The sequence below is a fragment of the Cherax quadricarinatus genome, chromosome 80, assembly GCF_038502225.1.
Source record: "Cherax quadricarinatus isolate ZL_2023a chromosome 80, ASM3850222v1, whole genome shotgun sequence".
Classification (NCBI taxonomy): Eukaryota; Metazoa; Arthropoda; class Malacostraca; order Decapoda; family Parastacidae; genus Cherax; species Cherax quadricarinatus.
In genome coordinates this window covers 4,625,279-4,644,039 of record NC_091371.1, presented here as the reverse complement: position 1 = coordinate 4,644,039, position 18,761 = coordinate 4,625,279, and the positions used below count along the sequence as shown (strand labels likewise).

General features: G+C 38.4%; 1 protein-coding gene across 4 annotated transcripts in view; it reads left to right on the top strand.

Annotated features, from left to right (window-relative positions):
- Nucleotides 1–18,761, top strand: part of drk (growth factor receptor-bound protein 2 drk) — a 145,960-nt gene that overhangs the window by 15,438 nt on the left and 111,761 nt on the right. For all 4 annotated transcript variants that reach the window (XM_053796482.2, XM_053796484.2, XM_053796481.2 and 1 more), the window contains one exon: nucleotides 12,540–12,637. In XM_053796482.2, coding sequence (XP_053652457.1) covers nucleotides 12,540–12,637 — 98 coding nt within the window. The remainder of the gene's footprint in view (nucleotides 1–12,539; nucleotides 12,638–18,761) is intronic.

Genomic DNA, 18,761 nt, shown 5'->3' with positions numbered 1-18,761 from the left:
AAATAAAGTTTGGGATTAAAAGGGTTATAAAAAGCGTGTATGCACCTGGAAAAGAAAAAGGTAGAGGAGAGAGAAAATTTTTGGGAAATTTTGGGAGGAATGGGGGAGTTTTAAAATCAAGTGTGAAATAATGGGGGTTTGGGGATTTAATGCAAAGTGGGGAAATGTTAGGGAAGGGGGTAAGTAGGAAATTTGGGGGGTGCCGGGGGTAAATGTAAATGGGGACCCTTTTAGTTGAGCTATGTGTAGAAAGTTTGGAATAAATACATATTTTATAAAAAAGGGATAAATAAATATACAAGGATGATGTTGCACGAATGAAAGTGTTTATTAGATTATGTATTGGGGGAAAAAAGGTTGATGGAGGGCTCCAGGATGTAAAATGTTTATAGGGGGGAAACAATTATATCGGATCTTTATTTAGTTTGGCTACAGTTAGAGAAGAGGAGGGAAAAAAGGAAGGTGGCAAAAACAAGTAAGGGGGAGGTGAAAGTGTATAAAAGAGGGGGAATTTTGGGTGAGAAAAAGCACTATTGGAAGAAAAGGTTTGGGGCTAGTGCAAAGTTTGAGTGGGGGTTGTAGAGGGTGGAATATTTTTAAAAATGCAGTTTTGGGGAAGGGGAAAGGTGGTTTAAAGGGGAGGGGGGGGAGGAAAGAGGGGGTTTTTGGGGGAATAAAAAGAAAAAGGTGTGATAAAAGAGAAAAGGTAGTTTATAGGGTTTTTCAAAGCAGAAGTGTTAAAAAGAAGAGCAGAGTATTTTGGGAGAAAAAAGAAAGGTAAAGAGGGGGGTGAGGGGTGAAAAAGGGGGGCAGATGATGGGAGTGGGAGGGGCCCTTAAAAGAAATTTTAATGAAAATAAAAAAAATTTTTGGGGAGTTAAACAAGAAGAAAGTTTGGGAAAATATGGATTTGTCATTTAAAAAGCAGAGTAGGGGAGTTAGTAGATGGGGAGAGGAGGTTTTGGGGGAAGATCAGAATATTTTGGGGAATTTTTAAAATTTTAAAGGAAGAAACAGAGGTAATTTCATGCACTGGTCGGGTATACCATTTTTTGGGAAATTAAAAGAGAAGAGCGGGAAAAGTGTGGGGGGGTTTCCGTGAGGCATTACGAAAATAAAAAGGGGGAAAAGCAGCGGGAACGGGAAGGGGATCATGACAGAAATGTTAAAAAGCAGGGGATATAGTGTTGGGTTTTTGGTACTTTTTGTTTAATAAATGTATGAAAGAGGGAATTTCCTAGGGATTGGGTTTAGGGGGAAATAGTCCTTTTTTTTAAAAAGGGAAAAAAGGGGGCAAAAAAGACTGTAAAAAATTATAGAGGGAAAAAACACCAAAATACCGGAAAAGTGTCTTGGGGTTTTAATTGAAAGAATTAAGTAAAACAGGGAAAGTGAAAATTCGGATGACAAAGGGGGTTTTAGAGTGGGTGGGATGTGTAGACGGTGTTTACATTGAAAATTTTATGTGAAAATTTTTTAGATAAAGATAGGGTTTTATTTTCATTTTTTGGTTTAGAAAAAGGGAAAGATAGAGTGGAAAAGGAGCAATGTGGCAGATTTTGGTATATGGAATAAAGGGGGGTAAGTTATTAAATGCCGAAAGAGTTTTTTTGAGGATAGTAGGGTTTAAAGGGTTTGGGGGTGTAGAAAAGGAAAAACCCCTTCCCCGGGAAAAATATGTCTTAGACCCGGGATGGGAAAAACAACAGTTTAGAAGCATATACTTAAAGATCACAAATATTCCCCCCAAACTGCCAATATCCCAAAAACCCCCCCTTTAAAGTGGGCATTGTACTTCCATTTTCCCGGACTCAAGTCCACTTTAAAAAAATAACCTTTTTCCCCGAATCCCTTCATAAATATTACCCTGCTCACACTCCAACAGATCGTCAGGTCCCCAAATCCATTCCTCCCTTCCTCCTTCTCCGCCCATGCCCTTTCTGGAAGTCCAAGCCCCTTTCCCACAAAACCCCCTTTTCCCCCTCTCCCAACCCTTTCGAGGACGACCCCTACCCCGCCTTCCTTCCCCTATAGATTTATATGCTTTCCATGTCATTCTACTTTGATCCATTCTCTCTTAATGACCAAACCACCTCAACAACCCCTCTTCTGCTCTCTGACTAGTAATTTTATTAACTCCACACATTTTCCTAATTTCCACACACCGAATTTTCTGCATAATATTTACACCACACATTGCCCTTAAACAGGACATCTCCACTTCCTCCAACCGTCTCCTCGCTGCTGCACCCAAGCTTCACACCCATATAAGAGTGTTGGTACTACTATACTTTCATACATTCCCTTCTTTTCCTCCATAGATAACGTTTTTTGACTCCACATATACCTCAATGCACCATTCACCTTTTTTCCCTCATCAATTCTATGATTAACCTCATCCTTCATAAATCCATCCGCCGACACGTCAACTCCCAAGTATCTGAAAACATTCACTTCTTCCATACTCCTCCTCCCCAATTTGATATCCAATTTTTCTTTATCTAAATCATTTGATACCCTCATCACCTTACTCTTTTCTATGTTCACTTTCAACTTTCTACCTTTACACACATTCCCAAACTCATCCACTAACCTTTGCAATTTTTCTTTAGAATCTCCCATAAGCACAGTATCATCAGCAAAAAGTAACTGTGTCAATTCCCATTTTGAATTTGATTCCCCAAAATTTAATCCCACCCCTCTCCCAAACACAGTAGCATTTACTTCCTTTACAACCCCATCTATAAATATATTAAACAACCATGGTGACATTACACATCCCTGTCTAAGACCTACTTTTACCGGGAAGTAGTCTCTCTCTCTTCTACACACCCTAACCTGAGCCTCACTATCCTCATAAAAACTCTTTAGAGCATTTAATAACTTACCACCTATTCCATATACTTGCAACATCTGCCACATTGCTCCCCTATCCACTCTATCATATGCCTTTTCTAAATCCATAAATGCAATGAAAACTTCCCTACCTTTATCTAAATACTGTTCACATATATGCTTCAATGTAAACACTTGATCTACACATCCCCTACCCACTCAAAAACCTCCTTGCTCATCTGCAATCCTACATTCTGACTTACCTCTAATTCTTTCAATTATAACCCTACCGTACACTTTTCCTGTTGTCCAGAGGGCTGAGGAAGGGTTGTTGAGGTGGTTCGGACATGTGGAGAGAATGGAGCGAAACAGAATAACTTCAAGAGTGTATCAGTCTGTAGTGGAAGGAAGGCGGGGTAGGGGTAGGGGTCGGCCTAGGAAAGGTTGGAGGGAGGGGGTAAAGGAGGTTTTGTGTGCGAGGGGCTTTGACTTCCAGCAGGCATGCGTGAGCTTGTTTGATAGGAGTGAATGGAGACAAATGGTTTTTAATACTTGACGTGCTGTTGGAGTGTGAGCAAAGTAACATTTATGAAGGGGTTCAGGGAAACCGGCAGGCCGGACTTGAGTCCTGGAGATGGGAAGTATAGTGCCTGCACTCTGAATTAGGGGTGTTAATGTTGCAGTTTAAAAACTGTATTGTAAAGCACCCTTCTGGCAAGACAGTGATGGAGTGAATGATGGTGAAAGTTTTTCTTTTTCAGGCCACCCTGCCTTGGTGGGAATCGGCCAGTGTGATAATAAAAAAAAATAAAAATATTATATATATAGTAGAGTATATCATAGTTTAAAATCATGTTGGCCCCTAAATGTGTATCTTCCCATTTAAATGTTCTTTATGTAAACCATATGTATTAATAGCCTTTGAATTAGGGATTTATCTCTCAAAAAACAAAAAACAAAAAAAGAAACACTTCAATTGAGTACATGTATAGTAGAGCCAGTGAGGGGCTCTGGATCCAGAAAATTGGACATGGCTTCCTCTTTTAATCGAACCTGATGGCCTCCCATTCCTCCCAGGTGCTGTATAACTCTTACAGGTTAGTGCTCCCCATGAATGTAATGATATTATTTTGTATTTTATTCAGTGTACAGTGGACCCCCGCATAACGATCACCTCCGAATGCGACCAATTATGTAAGTGTATTTATGTAAGTGCGTTTGTACGTGTATGTTTGGGGGTCTGAAATGGACTAATCTACTTCACAATATTCCTTATGGGAACAAATTCGGTCAGTACTGGCACCTGAACATACTTCTGGAGTGAAAAAATATCGTTAACCGGGGGTCCACTGTAAAAGTAAACTCGCTATGTTTCATCTGAAGATACAGAAATATTAAAGTGAAATGGATAGTTCTGGTAATACATAGAAAATTTACATTCTCCAAGGAAAACTGTGAGTAATTAATTAACACTAGTATTAACATGTGAGAGAGACATTTTCTGTACATATAAGATAGTTTAGATTCCATTTGGGGTTATAATGGATTACAGTGGAGTTTGGTAATGAATAGACTTGCAGTTTAAGATACCATTTTCATAGAAAGTAGTTGTTACGTAGTATTGTTATTATGGTCATAAGATGAATTTATATTTCAAGTAAGAGATTTTTCTAAGGTTTTTTACTCTTCAGGTAGATTGTTTGAAATTTTTGGTTAAGTCATACATATGGAATATCAAAGGTGTTTTTATCTAGTGTTAGAATTATGTGCTCCTGTTTCAGTTCCCCAGGAATTGTTGAGGCTCAGGGTCACTGCTTTTGTCAAATGTTCTGTATACGTAACTTAACAAGAGTATCCACATGTATTACTTTTCGAGTAAGTTCAAGTCATTAAATGGTGGATGAGGGGGCTATGTTGCCTGGGATCAAATTGAGTGATTATTCAAAGAACAAATTTTCATAGTGCTGTAGGTAGTGATTTGCTGTTGCAGACACCCATGCATAAATTGCATACTGTTCATGTTAAGTCTGTGGTTTGATAGGAGATGCCTTGTAACAAGTGGCATTTTAATAAGATTGTGTTAATAATCTCTGCTACTTGCACATTTTCCTTGATTCTTATAATTTAATGTAGATTATTATTTTTTTTTTTATTATTATCACACTGGCCGATTCCCACCAAGGCAGGGTGGCCCGAAAAAGAAAAACTTTCACCATCATTCACTCCATCACTGTCTTGCCAGAAGGGTGCTTTACACTACAGTTTTTAAACTGCAACATTAACACCCCTCCTTCAGAGTGCAGGCACTGTACTTCCCATCTCCAGGACTCAAGTCCGGCCTGCCGGTTTCTCTGAACCCCTTCATAAATGTTACTTTGCTCACACTCCAACAGCACGTCAAGTATTAAAAACCATTTGTCTCCATTCACTCCTATCAAACACGCTCACACATGCCTGCTGGAAGTCCAAGCCCCTGGAACACAAAACCACCTTTACCCCTTCCCCCCAACCTTTCCTAGGCCGACCCCTACCCCGCCTTCCTTCCACTACAGACTGATACACTCTTGAAGTCTCACTGTTTCGCTCCATTCTCTCTACATGTCCGAACCACCTGAACAACCCTTCCTCAGCCCTCTGGACAACAGTTTTGGTAATCCCGCAACTCCTCCTAACTTCCAAACTACGAATTCTCTGCATTATATTCACACCACACATTGCCCTCAGACATGACATCTCCACTGCCTCTTTTTTTCAGCATTTAATAGGTAATGAGCCTGTAACCTTTTTTCAAACATTTTTTGGATGGTCCATCTGGAGGGTCAGACCTTTTGTTCTTTCAGTTCTCTCTTTTCTCTGAAGTGCTAAATTGCTGAGAAGGTGTATTGTTGTGTACTCTCCATTGCTTCTTTTTTTTTTTTTCCATTCTCATCATTCAGTCATAGATTTGAATTTAATGTACATACAATACTTACATGATGTGAATTATTTCATCAGGATAAATTGGCGAAGTTGTTACATAAAACTCCCAGAAACAATAAATACTGTACATAAAAAATTCCTAAAAATACTATTGAAGGATATTTAATTTACGTAATAATGGAGCGAAGAATTAGTAAGGTTAGTATGGGAGGCTCTTCATGGTCAGCACCTTTTTTGCTGGCAAAGGGCTGTTAATCCAAGGACTTGGGTACTTCCTTCCCCTTCCTTGGATCAAGCCGGATTACAGCCCATTCCCCAGGTGCTCCTCATAGAGGAACGGAATGAAAAAGATTGAGAGCCACTAAATTAGTTGCATCACTGGTACATCACTGTTGTAAGTTTAATGCTATTCAGAAGTCATTCTGAAATTATCACATAAAAAAAGTAGCATCTAATTTTGAAGTTAAAACTGTTAAATTAGCAACAGCAAAATTGAAAGTTTGAAACAGATCAAAAAAGGCATTATCAAGTTATTACATAAAAACTGCTGTATTGTTTTTATTTATACAGTTGGGAAACAGGTACTGTACCTATACATTACACTAGCAGTCTGAACCATCAGTTTTATTTTCAAAACTTTATACAGCAATAAAATATAAAGGGCTGACAAGCATTCTGGGCAAACTGGGCTTGGAAGTAGATTAATACTGTGCTAGATCTTAACATTAATTTACAGTGCATAGGTAAGAATCAGAGTGCTGGAATGCTAAGTTAATACATTTGATATAAAGATATGATAATTTTGACTGGATTGACAATTTTGGTTTTAATAAGTGCCAAGAGTTATCACACAGAAATGCTGCAGGATATTAAAAAATTCATAAAAATTCCAACAACCACGATAACATGAGCACTGTTTTGATTTTTATGGAAGGGAAATGAAATACATATATATTATACTATTATTACTACATCCCTCCTTCAGAGATACCTAATGATAGTATGGTAGATGATAGCTTGGTTGGTGCCAGGGGTTCCAGTTACAGAGTAACATAATATTTTTATTCAACACTGACGTTTTAGTAAAATTAATACTGTATGCAGGTAAAGATATTAAATAATACAGTAAATAATTAATTTAACAGAATTAAAGAAAAATAGGACTGAATTTGCCTGGTCAGTTGATTTGGAAGCCACAGAGCCCATTGGTTGTAATATTGTAAATTACTGTTAAGGTCTTGGCAATATGATCTCATCTCATGACTCATGTGGTGTGGTTTGTTTGCAATCATGTCATTACGATTTCGTGAGTCGTGTTGACGGCTTTGAGGGGACTTGAGCTAGAGATCGTCACAGCCATGCTAGCAGGAGATTCGTCTGTAAAAACTTGCATCTGTGGTCACAGTGGTGCCTATGCTAACCTTCCTATGGTGGAGAAATATACCTAGTTGGATGAATCTTATTGAAGCTAGCTGGCCCAGTGGCTAATGTGATGGTCTGGAGTTTTGAGACTGATCATGGGTTCCAACCCCACCCGTGGTATGGTTTATTTGCAATCGTGTGTCTATGATTTCGTGAGTCACGTTGACGGCTTTGAGGGGACTTGAGCTAGAGTTCGTCATGGCCATGCTAGCGGGAGATTCATCTGTAAAAACTTGCATTTGTGGTCACAGTGTGTATGCTAACCTTCCTATGGTGTAGAAATATACCTAGTTGGATGAATCTTATTGAAGCTAGCTGGCCCAGTGGCTAGCAAGATGGCCTGGAGTTTTGTGACTCTCTGATTGCGGGTTTAAACCCCACCCGTGGTATGGTTTGTTTTTCAGTTGGTCGTTATTGGCCATATGCTTCTTTCAGTTAACCTGTTAAGCCACTGTTTCTTATGTAAATCTATGTCATGATACTCTCAGTTATGGGTCTATATTGTGAGTGTGCATAGTATAAAAACAATCCTACCTAATGCAGTTTATGATAAAAACTGCTGACCTCTAATCTTGTGTTTGGTTTAACCCTTAAACTGTCCAAACGTAGATCTACGTCTTTTCAGCATTTGAAAGTACAGTGGACCCCCGCATAACGATGGCATCACATAGCGATTATTTCGCATACCGCTTACTTTAATCGCAAAAATTTTGCCTCACATACCGCTTAAAAACCCGCTTACCGATTTTCGTCCGAGACGCGGCCTGAGCCACGCTCACATGTTCCGCCGGTGGCATTGTTTACCAGCCAGCCTCCGCGGTAACATCCAAGCATACAATCGGAATATTTCGTATTATTACAGTGTTTTCGGTGCTTTTTCTGGAAAATAAGTGACCATGGGCCCCAAGAAAGCTTCTAGTGCCAACCCTACAGCAATAAGGGTGAGAATTACAATAGAGATGAAGAAAAAGATCATTGATAAGTATGAAAGTGGAGTGCATGTCTCCGAGCTGGCCAGGTTGTATAATAAACCCCAATCAACCATCGCTACTATTGGTGGTACAGCTGCTGCTGCTGCTGCACTGTCAGCTGCTGCTGCTGCTGTAGCACCGTTGTTGGTGTGGCTTATTGAGAATACCAAGAAACAATTAACCCCAGAGGATTTGCCACCCAGGATAACCCAAAAAAGTCAGTGTCATCGAAGACTGTCTAACTTATTTCCATTGGGGTCCTTAATCTTGTCTCCCAGGATGCAACCCACACAAGTCAACTAACACCCAGGTGAACAGGGAAAAATGCCTGGAACTAGTGCTCATATTGGTGAATTTAAAGCCAGCAAAGGTTGGTTTGAGAGATTTAAGAATCGTAGTGGCATACACAGTGTGATAAGGCCTGTTCTGGAAGAAAATGCCAAACAGGACCTACAGTACTCAGGAGGAAAAGGCACTCCCAGGACACAGTGTCTCATCAGTCATTGCTGCATCTTCAATAAAGGTAAGTGTCATTTATTCTTCATTTAGTAGACTAGTACATGCACAATATATACTGTGCATGTACTACTCTACTATTGTGCATGTATCCTTCTCTTTGTGTGTGGGAAAATGTATATTTCATGTGGTAAAATTTTTTTTTTCATACTTTTGGGTGTCTTGCACGGATTAATTTGATTTCCATTATTTCTTATGGGGAAAATTCATTCACATAGCGATTATTTCGCATAACAATTACCCCTCTTGCACGGATTAAAATCGTTAACCGGGGGTCCACTGTATGTAAAAAAAAGTAGATCATCATTTTTTTTTTTTTACATTTGAAAACGTGTAAAAAACTTTGATCTATTTTTTTTTTTTTTTTTTTTTTTTTTTTATATTTGAAAATACATGTATGTAAAAAACCGTAGATCTACTTTTGGAGCACTACGCATGTGAACGTAGATCTGCTTGGACAGTTTAAGGGTTAAAATAACAAGTTTGAGGCATTTTTTAAGGTGGTTTCCATGGTTTTATTAACTGTTTATTGATATCAGTTGATAGATTGGTAGATATACTAGTTATATGGAGATTATTTTGGCCAGTTTTAAACCAGAAGTGGCCTGCAGTAGGCTTCAAAGAGACAGAATTAATAAATTTTTTGGCAGTTTTTTCCTGAGGTAGGGACCCAGTAACCCCCCCATCCTTCTCAGGTGTATTTTAAAGTTTTAGTAAGTCTGCTTCAATTATTAGAGATGGCCTAAACCATGACCAATCATATAATGTTATACTGTATTTGATTAAGCCCAGAAATATGATGTAAAACTTAGCCTTGTTTGTGTAATGAAATGATGGATTGGAAATGATGGCAAGTGTTTTGTAGAGACAGCTGAAAATATGACTTAAAAACAGAGGAACGGTTTCTTTAGTGACTGGAATGCCTACACTGTTTATTTTGGACTGTTTTTAAGTTAGAATTTGTTGAATTTTTAAAAAAATGTGCTAAATTACCAAATTATGTACACTTTGTATGGTAGTTCTGATAGGTGATTGAGCAGTTTGTTGCACTCGGTAGAACAGAAGGCATACTAGGGGAAATAGCCAGGAATTGGATCAGTTTGAGTGATATAATTGGCCTAAAATAGGCCTGAAGTGGGTCATATCAGATGTGTAAATAGCACCCAGACTGCTAATTTTGCATCTGTGAAATTCTGTCACATTTCAGAAAGATTCTCTACTACAGTGGAACCTCTACTTACGAGTGCATCCACATGCGAGTTTTTCCAGATACAGTGGACCCCCGGTTAACGATTTTAATCCGTGCAAGAGGGCTCATCGTTATGCGAAATAATCGTTATGCGAATTAATTTTCCCCATAAGAAATAATGGAAATAAAATTAATCCGTGCAAGACGCCCAAAAGTATGAAAAAAAATTTTTTTTACCACATGAAATGTTAATTTTAATACACACAAACTGAAAAAGGCATGCACAATTACATGACACTTACTTTTATTGAAGATCTGGTGATGATTGATGGGATGGGAGGAGGGGAGAGCATTATCTTCTTACTGTTTAGAAGGGGAATCCCCTTCCATTACGACTTGAGGTAGCAAGTCCTTTTCTGGGGTTACTTCCCTTCTTCTTTTAATGCCACTAGGACCAGCTTCAGAGTCACTGGACCTCTGTCGCACAACAAATCTGTCCATAGAGCTCTGTACCTCCCGTTTCTTCAAGACTTTCCTAAAATGGGCCATAACATTGTCATTGAAATAGTCACCAGCACGGCTTGCAACAGCTGTGTCAGGGTGATTTTCATCTATAAAGGTTTGCAGTTCAAACCACTCTGCACACATTTCCTTAATCTTTGAAGTAGGCACAATGGATTCCACAACTGGCATAGGCTTCTCAGGGTTAGCCCCAAACCCTTCAAAATCTTTCTTAATTTCCATACTAATTCTCACCCTTTTTACCACAGGGTTGGCACTAGAAGCTTTCTTGGGGCCCATGGTCACTTATTTTCCAGAAACACCACCGAAAACACTGTAATAATACGAAATATTCCGAGTGTATGCTTGGATGTTACCGCGGAGGCTGGCTGGTAAACAATGGGACGGCCGGCACATGTGAGGGCACATTGGACGCGTCTCGGACGAAAATCGGTATGCGGGTTTTTAATCGGTATGCGGGGCAAAAATTTTGCGATAAAAGTAATCGTTATGCGGAAAAATCGCTATGCGATGCCATCGTTATGCGGGGGTCCACTGTACAAGCAGTTGCTCGGTCGATTTTTTGCTTCCAGATACAAGCGGGCCTCAAGGGAAGTTCCTTGATGCTGGTGAGGGGCTCTTGCTCCGATCTAGGGAATTGGATCTTAGTTGTTTGTTTGACTATCTTATTGAAACTTGGGCGATGTATGATGGAAAAGTGCTTCATAATGTACACCAAAAATTAAAGAAATCGGACAATAAATAACGGAGTTCACTTCTCAGATATTAGCCTCCCCATAGCGGTATATTTTCGTATGGTTTTTATGGTTGTATTCTTGTCTTGTTTGGTCTCATTTGATAGAATGGAAGATATACTACAGAGATAGATATGATTTTGATTGGATAGATATGATTTTGATTGGTTTCACGACGAAAAGTACCTTGAAGTTGAGCTCAAATGACAGAAATGTTCAATTCTTCAGCCACGTTCAAGAGTAAACAAATGTCTACTACCTGTCTGATTGGCACTGCCCCCCAACCTTCACATATTGGAAAGCGCTTCAGCAAGCAAAAGTGGGAGCAGACATCATGAGGTAGCAGTGGCAGACATCATGAAGCAGCAGTGGCAGACATCATGAGGTAGCAGTGGCAGACAACATGAAGCAGCAGTGGCAGACAACATGAGGTAGCAGTGGCAAACAACATGAAGCAGCAGTGGCAGACATGAAGCAGTAGTGGCAGACATGAAGCAGCAGTGGCAGACAATATGAGGTAGCAGTGGCAGACAACATGAAGCAGCAGTGGCAGACAATATGAGGTAGTAGTGGCAGACAACATGAAGCAGCAATGGCAGACATCATGAAGCAGCAGTGGCAGACATGAAACAGTTGTGATTGACTCTTTTGGGTTATCCTAGGTTCTCTACACATGTAGTCAGGAGCAGGAATGGCCACTGTGGTAGCCCTATAAACCCCAACAACAGTAGTGGCCGCTGTCACCACCACTAGCCACATATGTAATGACATGTATTTTATTCATTTTATTGTATATATCATGTTTCTTTGTTAATATTGTTTATTATGTCTTATTAGATAAATAAGCCGTAGAGTTGATATTAGGAAAATTATTGAAGTACTTTGTCGTGCTTGGAATTCCACTGGATCAGATTAATTCCATTTCAGTTAATTTAAATGAGGAAAATTGACTGCAAACGAGCAAATCCAGATGCGAGCAAGGTCACGGAACGGATTAAACTCGTAAGTAGAGTTTCCACTGTATTTTGGATTTTTTTTTTTTTAAATCTCTACAGCGAAAGGATGAAGTTAAGGGTTTTCTTTGTTACTTTTTGAGTGCTGAACACATACAGTATACTATAATATAATATCTTTATTTCTACTTGTACAAGGTATACAGGCCTATCTGACATCAGTGACATACTACTATATAGAAAGCCACTTGTTATGCTGAGCATTTCGGGGAGATTAGGTCAGTTTTGTCTCAGGATGTGACCCACACCAGTCAACTAACACCCAGGTACCCATTTTGTACTGATGGGTGAACATGGACAATGGGTGTCTTAAGGAAAAACATCCTAATATTTTCAACCGTACCAGGGATTCGATCTCCGGACCTCAGTGTGTGAGTTGAGTGCGCTAGCGATCATGCTAATGAATATTACTTTTCAGGTACTGAATATGGAAGATGACATGAATTGGTATAGGGCAGAATTGGATGGCAGAGAAGGACTCATTCCCAGCAACTATATTGAGATGAAAAACCATGAGTAAGTTTTTACATCCTTGGCTTGTATGTTTTAGGTTAGGTACCATATGTTTAAGTTGTATTCTATATCCTGTACAAAAAAAAAATCAGTTTTGTGTGCATTTGCAGTTAAGTATGAAAACAGTGACATAATGACTAATTATTATTTACACTTCATTCAATAGTCTCATAATACATGGGTTACGTATAGGAAAACTGGCACATTAGGTGATGTGAAGAGCATATGGGGAAAATAGGGTTGCATTCATTACACCTCCAAATTTGCAACTCGGTGCTTTTACTTTTGTACTAAGTAAAAAATTGCATTACTATAATATAATCTCTCATTGTTATTGAAATGGATTTGGTGGAGGCATTGTAATTCTATTGTAATGTCCTGGCTGTGAGGTAAGAAGTATGGTTTGAGTCCTGGGCACACAGGCTACTTTAAAATGTTTGCAATATGCCACCCATTTGTGGCATCGTAACATCCCAACATCTCTCTCATGAGGCTGACGCCATGCAGCATTAAACTAGATATAACAGACGTAAAAATTTTCAAAATCTGCTGTGTAAATTGGCCTCTATTTAATTTCAATGTTAATTGCACTATAACTAAATTGGGTGTACAGCACTGCTTTAGGTACACCATAGAGTACCTGAGTGGCTTTTCTTCTGTATTCACATATGCCATATACGAGTGTTGCAAGGATGGAGCAATGTGTGTGATCGATAATATCCATTGCACTATCCTTATACTACTATACAATATAAGGAATTAGTGGAGTGAGTCAAGGCACTATAATACCAGTTTCACAGCATGGCTATGAAGTGAGGAGTATGGGTTCTAGTCCTGAGCATGTTAACTATGAGATTAAAATACGTTTGCTAACATTCCGCTCATTCATGGTGCTGTAACTTCTACTCAGCTTCAATGTTCAACATTTTCTTTCTACTTAAACTGTGCAGGACTGTGTGTGTGTGTGTGTGTGTGTGTGTGTGTGTGTGTGTGTATATATATATATATATATATATATATATATATATATATATATATATATATATATATATATATATATATATATATATATATATATATATTTATATATATATATATATATATATATATATATATATATATATATATATATATATATATATATATATATATATATATATATATATGTGTGTGTGTGTGTGTGTTGTCTATATGCGTGCATACACATTTCTCTTAATTTCCAGGTATACCACAGTTTAAGGGTTTACAGATACATGAGAAAAGCTGAGAGAGTCATCCATACTACGAGACAGTAACAGTCACCTGGCCCATAATTAATCCCGTACTTTCACTCAGCCAGATTTCAGACAATCTTTCCAACTTTGGAAAGGAGATGGTAGCGAAGGAAACACGATGGCTGTTATTGTAAATACGTACTTAGAGAGCATAGCAAGAAGTGATAGAGCCCTGTGGGTTACGGCCCATGTGTAGGGAAGCATGTGACATCAAGACTTAGAGAGCATGGCTATAAATGGTACTAGGAATTATACATATACATGTACTACATATATATGTATACTGTACAGTATACATGCTATCAGACATATGTATTTAACCCTTCCAGGGTCCAGAGGCCAAATTTCGAAGTGTGAACCAGTGTCCAAGAATTTTCAAAAAATAATTTTATTTTTCTTATGAAATGGTAGAGAATCTTTTTCTGAAGGTAATAAAACAAAAAGTACGAATTTTGATGGAAAATTGACAAAATTATGCTCTCGCGAATTTTGATGTGTCACGATATTTACGCATCAGCGATTTTGCCGACTGACTCCCATTTTAGGCCAATTACATTATTCCAGTCGACCAAATTCTTAGCTATTTCACTAGTATTACTTCTATTCTATCGATTGAGCCCAAGAATTTGCCAAGTCAACTGTTTCAACTACAAAATAAAGTGATCGGAAATTGGTAATTTGGCCAATTTAATGCAAAGTTCAAAATTCTCCAATTTCAAAATAGGGTCCAGAATAAACAATGCAGGCATTCCTGGCACTAAACAAACATTTCCTCTGTTCATTAGTTACATTTTCAGGCTTTACTAATGAATTCCATTTTGATTTTTTATTCACATAATGAATTTTTATTCAAACCAAAAAACAGAAGATTTACTGTTATGCAATATTGTAATAATTGTATAAATAATATCACCACATTTGTGAACATATATTAGACCCACCAGCAGGCGTGTATTAGACGTGCGAGGTCATTTGTTTACTCTTGAACATCAGCAAAAATTTAACATTTCCACTACTTTGAGCTCAGTTTCAAGCCATTTCCAATACAAAACCAATACAAATCATCTCTGTTTCTGTAATATATCTTCCATTCTATCATATGAGACCAAGAAATCGCAAATACAACTATAAAAAACATACGAAAAAACACTGCAAAGTTGGTTTTAATCGAAAATTACGGTCTTGGTTTCTCTCATTATGCACTATGTGCTGCAGGATTTGTTTTATGTGGTACACACATACCACATAGATGTATTCTCTCATATCTAGGCCAAAATTTACCGCTCAAAGCTTATCAGAGTGAGCTGAGCTCATGACGTAGATCTACGGTTTGGAGCCTTAACGTGAAGCCGTAGATCTACTGCACGGACCCTCAGAGGGTTAAGAGTGAAAAAAAGTGATTAGCTTTATGGCAGTTTTCACTTATGGCGATGGTCTGGAACCTAACCCGCCGTATAAGTGGGGCTTTCCTGTATTGATATGGAAATAAGCAGACATGAAATTGGAGGCCAGGGAGCATTGTACTCAACTGCTCGTCAGTAATTTTGTCCTTTTTCTTTTTCCATTTCCTTTTCTTTTTCTTCTTGCTGCTGCTGTGTCTTCCCCCCCATTCCCTGCTGGTATGCCTACTGTAGTATCTATTGATTGCAAAACAAAAAATGCCTGTTCAACCATCAGAGTTGGTAATTTGGCCAGTTTTATGGGATAAGTGCACTTGTGAGAGCTTTGTTAATTATTTTATGACTTTTTAACTCTTGCCCATGCTTGAAAAGACTTGAGTTTTACCCTTTAAAATTTTACTTTAGTTGATGATGATAAGCACATTCTGTATTCTATACGTGAGAATGTTCAGTATGATTTTGTGAAAATGAAGTGGAAGAAGCAAGGAGAGATTGTAAAGAATTTAAAGTGTAATAGGAAAGGGTGAAATAGATGTAAAGTATGGGTGATATTATCTAGTTATGCATTAATTTTATTCCTTTATTGTGCATAAGATAATTCAAGGACCCCTCAAGAGCTCTTCATAGACCCCAAGGGGATGGCAGATCATAGTTTAACCCTTTCGCTGACTGTACCACAGTACTATCCCTTTGAGTTCACTGGCCATGCTGTTGTACTATACCATGAGCCCAGCTCACTCAGATAAGCTGTGAGCTGTAAATTTGGGCCTAGATGTGAGATAATGGGTTGATGTGGTAAGTGTCCACCACATAAAAAAGTCCTGAAGCACGCTGTGCATAATGAGAAAAACTGCGACCTTGTTTTTGGTTTAAAACAGCAACTTTGCAGCTTTTTTTGTGTTATTTTTATGGTTCTTAGTTTCATTTGAGAGAAAAGAAGATATATTACAGAAATTGAGCTCAGAGTAGTGGAAATATTTGATATATGCTGATATTCAAGAGTAAACAAATCATGTAACTTATCCAATACACTACCAACTGGTGAATCTAATGTGCGTTCACAAATGCACTGATATTATTTATACAATTGTTACAATATTGCATAACAGTACATCTTCTATTTTTTTGTGTGAATAAAAAAAATCAAAATGGAATTCATGTGTAAAGCCTGGGAATGTAATGAACAGAGGAAATGTTGTTTTAGTGCCAGGAATGCCTGCATTGTTTATTCTGGACCCTATTTTGAAACTGGAATATTTTGAAATTTGTGTGAAATTGGCCAAAGTACCAATTTCTGATTACTTTATTGGGTATTTGAAATAGCTGATTGGGTGATTTCCTGTGCTCGATATAATGGAAGACATACTACGGAATAGCTAAGAATTTGGTCAACTGGAACGATGTAATTGGCCTAAAATAGGCCTCAAAGTGGGCAAAATCGTTGATACGTAAATATTGCTGACACCGCAAAATTCATGAAAGTGTAATTTTCTCGGTTTTTGATCAAATTTCATTCTTTTTTATTTATTACTTTTAGAAAAAGATTCTCTACCATTTCATAAGCAAAAGTAACTTTTTTTTTTTTTTTTAAATTCTTGGACATTGTAGACAAGTTTCAGATCAGGGTCTAGACAGTTAAAGGGTTAATAACTACTGGTGTAGTGGATGTCTGAGGAATGGTTGGGAAGAGGGTGTGAAGGAGGTAGGCCTTAAGCATCCAGTAGGCATGTGTAAACATATTAGATCAGAACAAGTGGTCAAGGTGGATTTTTGGGATTTGATGTGATGCTAGAGTATAAGCAAGCATATGAAGGAATTCATGGAGTCTAGATACCTTGTTCTGGAAGCAAAACGTACAGTGCCTGCAGTATGAAAGGTGGATGGGAATTTTATTTTTTTTATTAACCCTTTGACTGTTTTGGTTGTATATATACGTCCTGCCAGATGACTGTGAAACAGAAACCTGTAACTGTTTTGCATGATGGTAGGATTGCTGGTGTCTTTTTTCTGTCTCATAAACATGCTAGATAACAGGGATATCTTGCTACTCCAACTTACACACGGGCTGGAGTTTTGAGACTCTTTGACCGCGGGTTCAATCCCGGCCGGGGGTATGGTTTATTTGCAATCGTGTCATTACGATTTCTTGAGTCATGTTGACGGCAGTGAAGGGACTTGAGCTAGAGTTCGTCACGGCCACGCTAGCTGGAGATTCGTCTGTAAAAACTTGCATTTGTGGTCACAGAGGTGCCTGTGCTAACTTTCCTATGGTGTAGAAATATACCTAGTTGGATGAATCTTATTGTGGCTAGCTGGTCTAGTGGCTAACGCGACGGGCTGGAGTTTTGAGACTCTATGACCGCGGGTTCAATCCCGGCCGGGGGTATGGTTTATTTGCAATCGTGTCATTACGATTTCTTGAGTCAAGTAAATCTTCTATTTTTTGTTTGAATAAAAATTCAAAATAGAAAGCAAGAGGAATATCAGAGGGGCCTGGAAACGTGACTGATGAACAAAGAAAATGTTATTTTAGAGCCAGGAACGTTTGCATTGTTCATTCTGGACCCTATTTTGAAATTGTCATATTTTTTAATTTTCGTGAATTTGGCCAAATTGCAAATTTCTGACCACGTTATTGGGTAGTTGAAATTGGTAAATGGGCAGTTTCTTGTACTCAATCGATAGAAAAAATGGGGTTCTAAAGAAATAGCTATGAGTTTGGTCGACTGGTACAATGGAATTAGCCGATAATAGGGCTCAAAGTAGGCGAAATCGTTGATTCATAAATATCGGTGAGGTCGCTTGCTTTGCGAGAGCGTAATTCCGTCAGTTTTCCATCAAATTTCGTTCTTTTGGTGTCATTACAATTGGGAAAAGATTCTTTATCATTTCAAAAGAATTTAAAAAAAAAAAAAAAATTGCGACACCAGTAGACACCTCAGGATTTGGGGTTGCGACAGTCAAGGGGTTAACACATTGACTGTTTCCCACCAAGGTAGGGTGGCCTGACAATGAAAAACTTTCATCATCATTCACTCCATCACTGTCTTACCAGAGGCATGTTTACACTACAGTTATAAAACTGCAACATTAACACCCCTCCTTCAGAGTGCTGGCACTGTACTTCCCATCTCCAGGAATAAAGTACGGCCTACCGGTTTCCCTGAATCCCTTCATAAATGTTACGTTGCTTACACTCCAACAGCACGTCAAGTCCTAAAAACCACTTGTCTTCATTCGCTCCTATCTAACATGCTCATGCACTCTTTCTGGAAGTTCAAGCCCCTCACATACAAAATCTCCTTTACCCCCTTCAACCTTTCCTAGACCGACCCCCTGCCCTCCATTACAGATTTATACATTCTCGAAGATATTCTATTTCGTTCCATCCTCTCAGCATGTCCAAACCATCTCAATAACCCCTCCTTAGCTCTCTGGATAATAGTTTTGGTA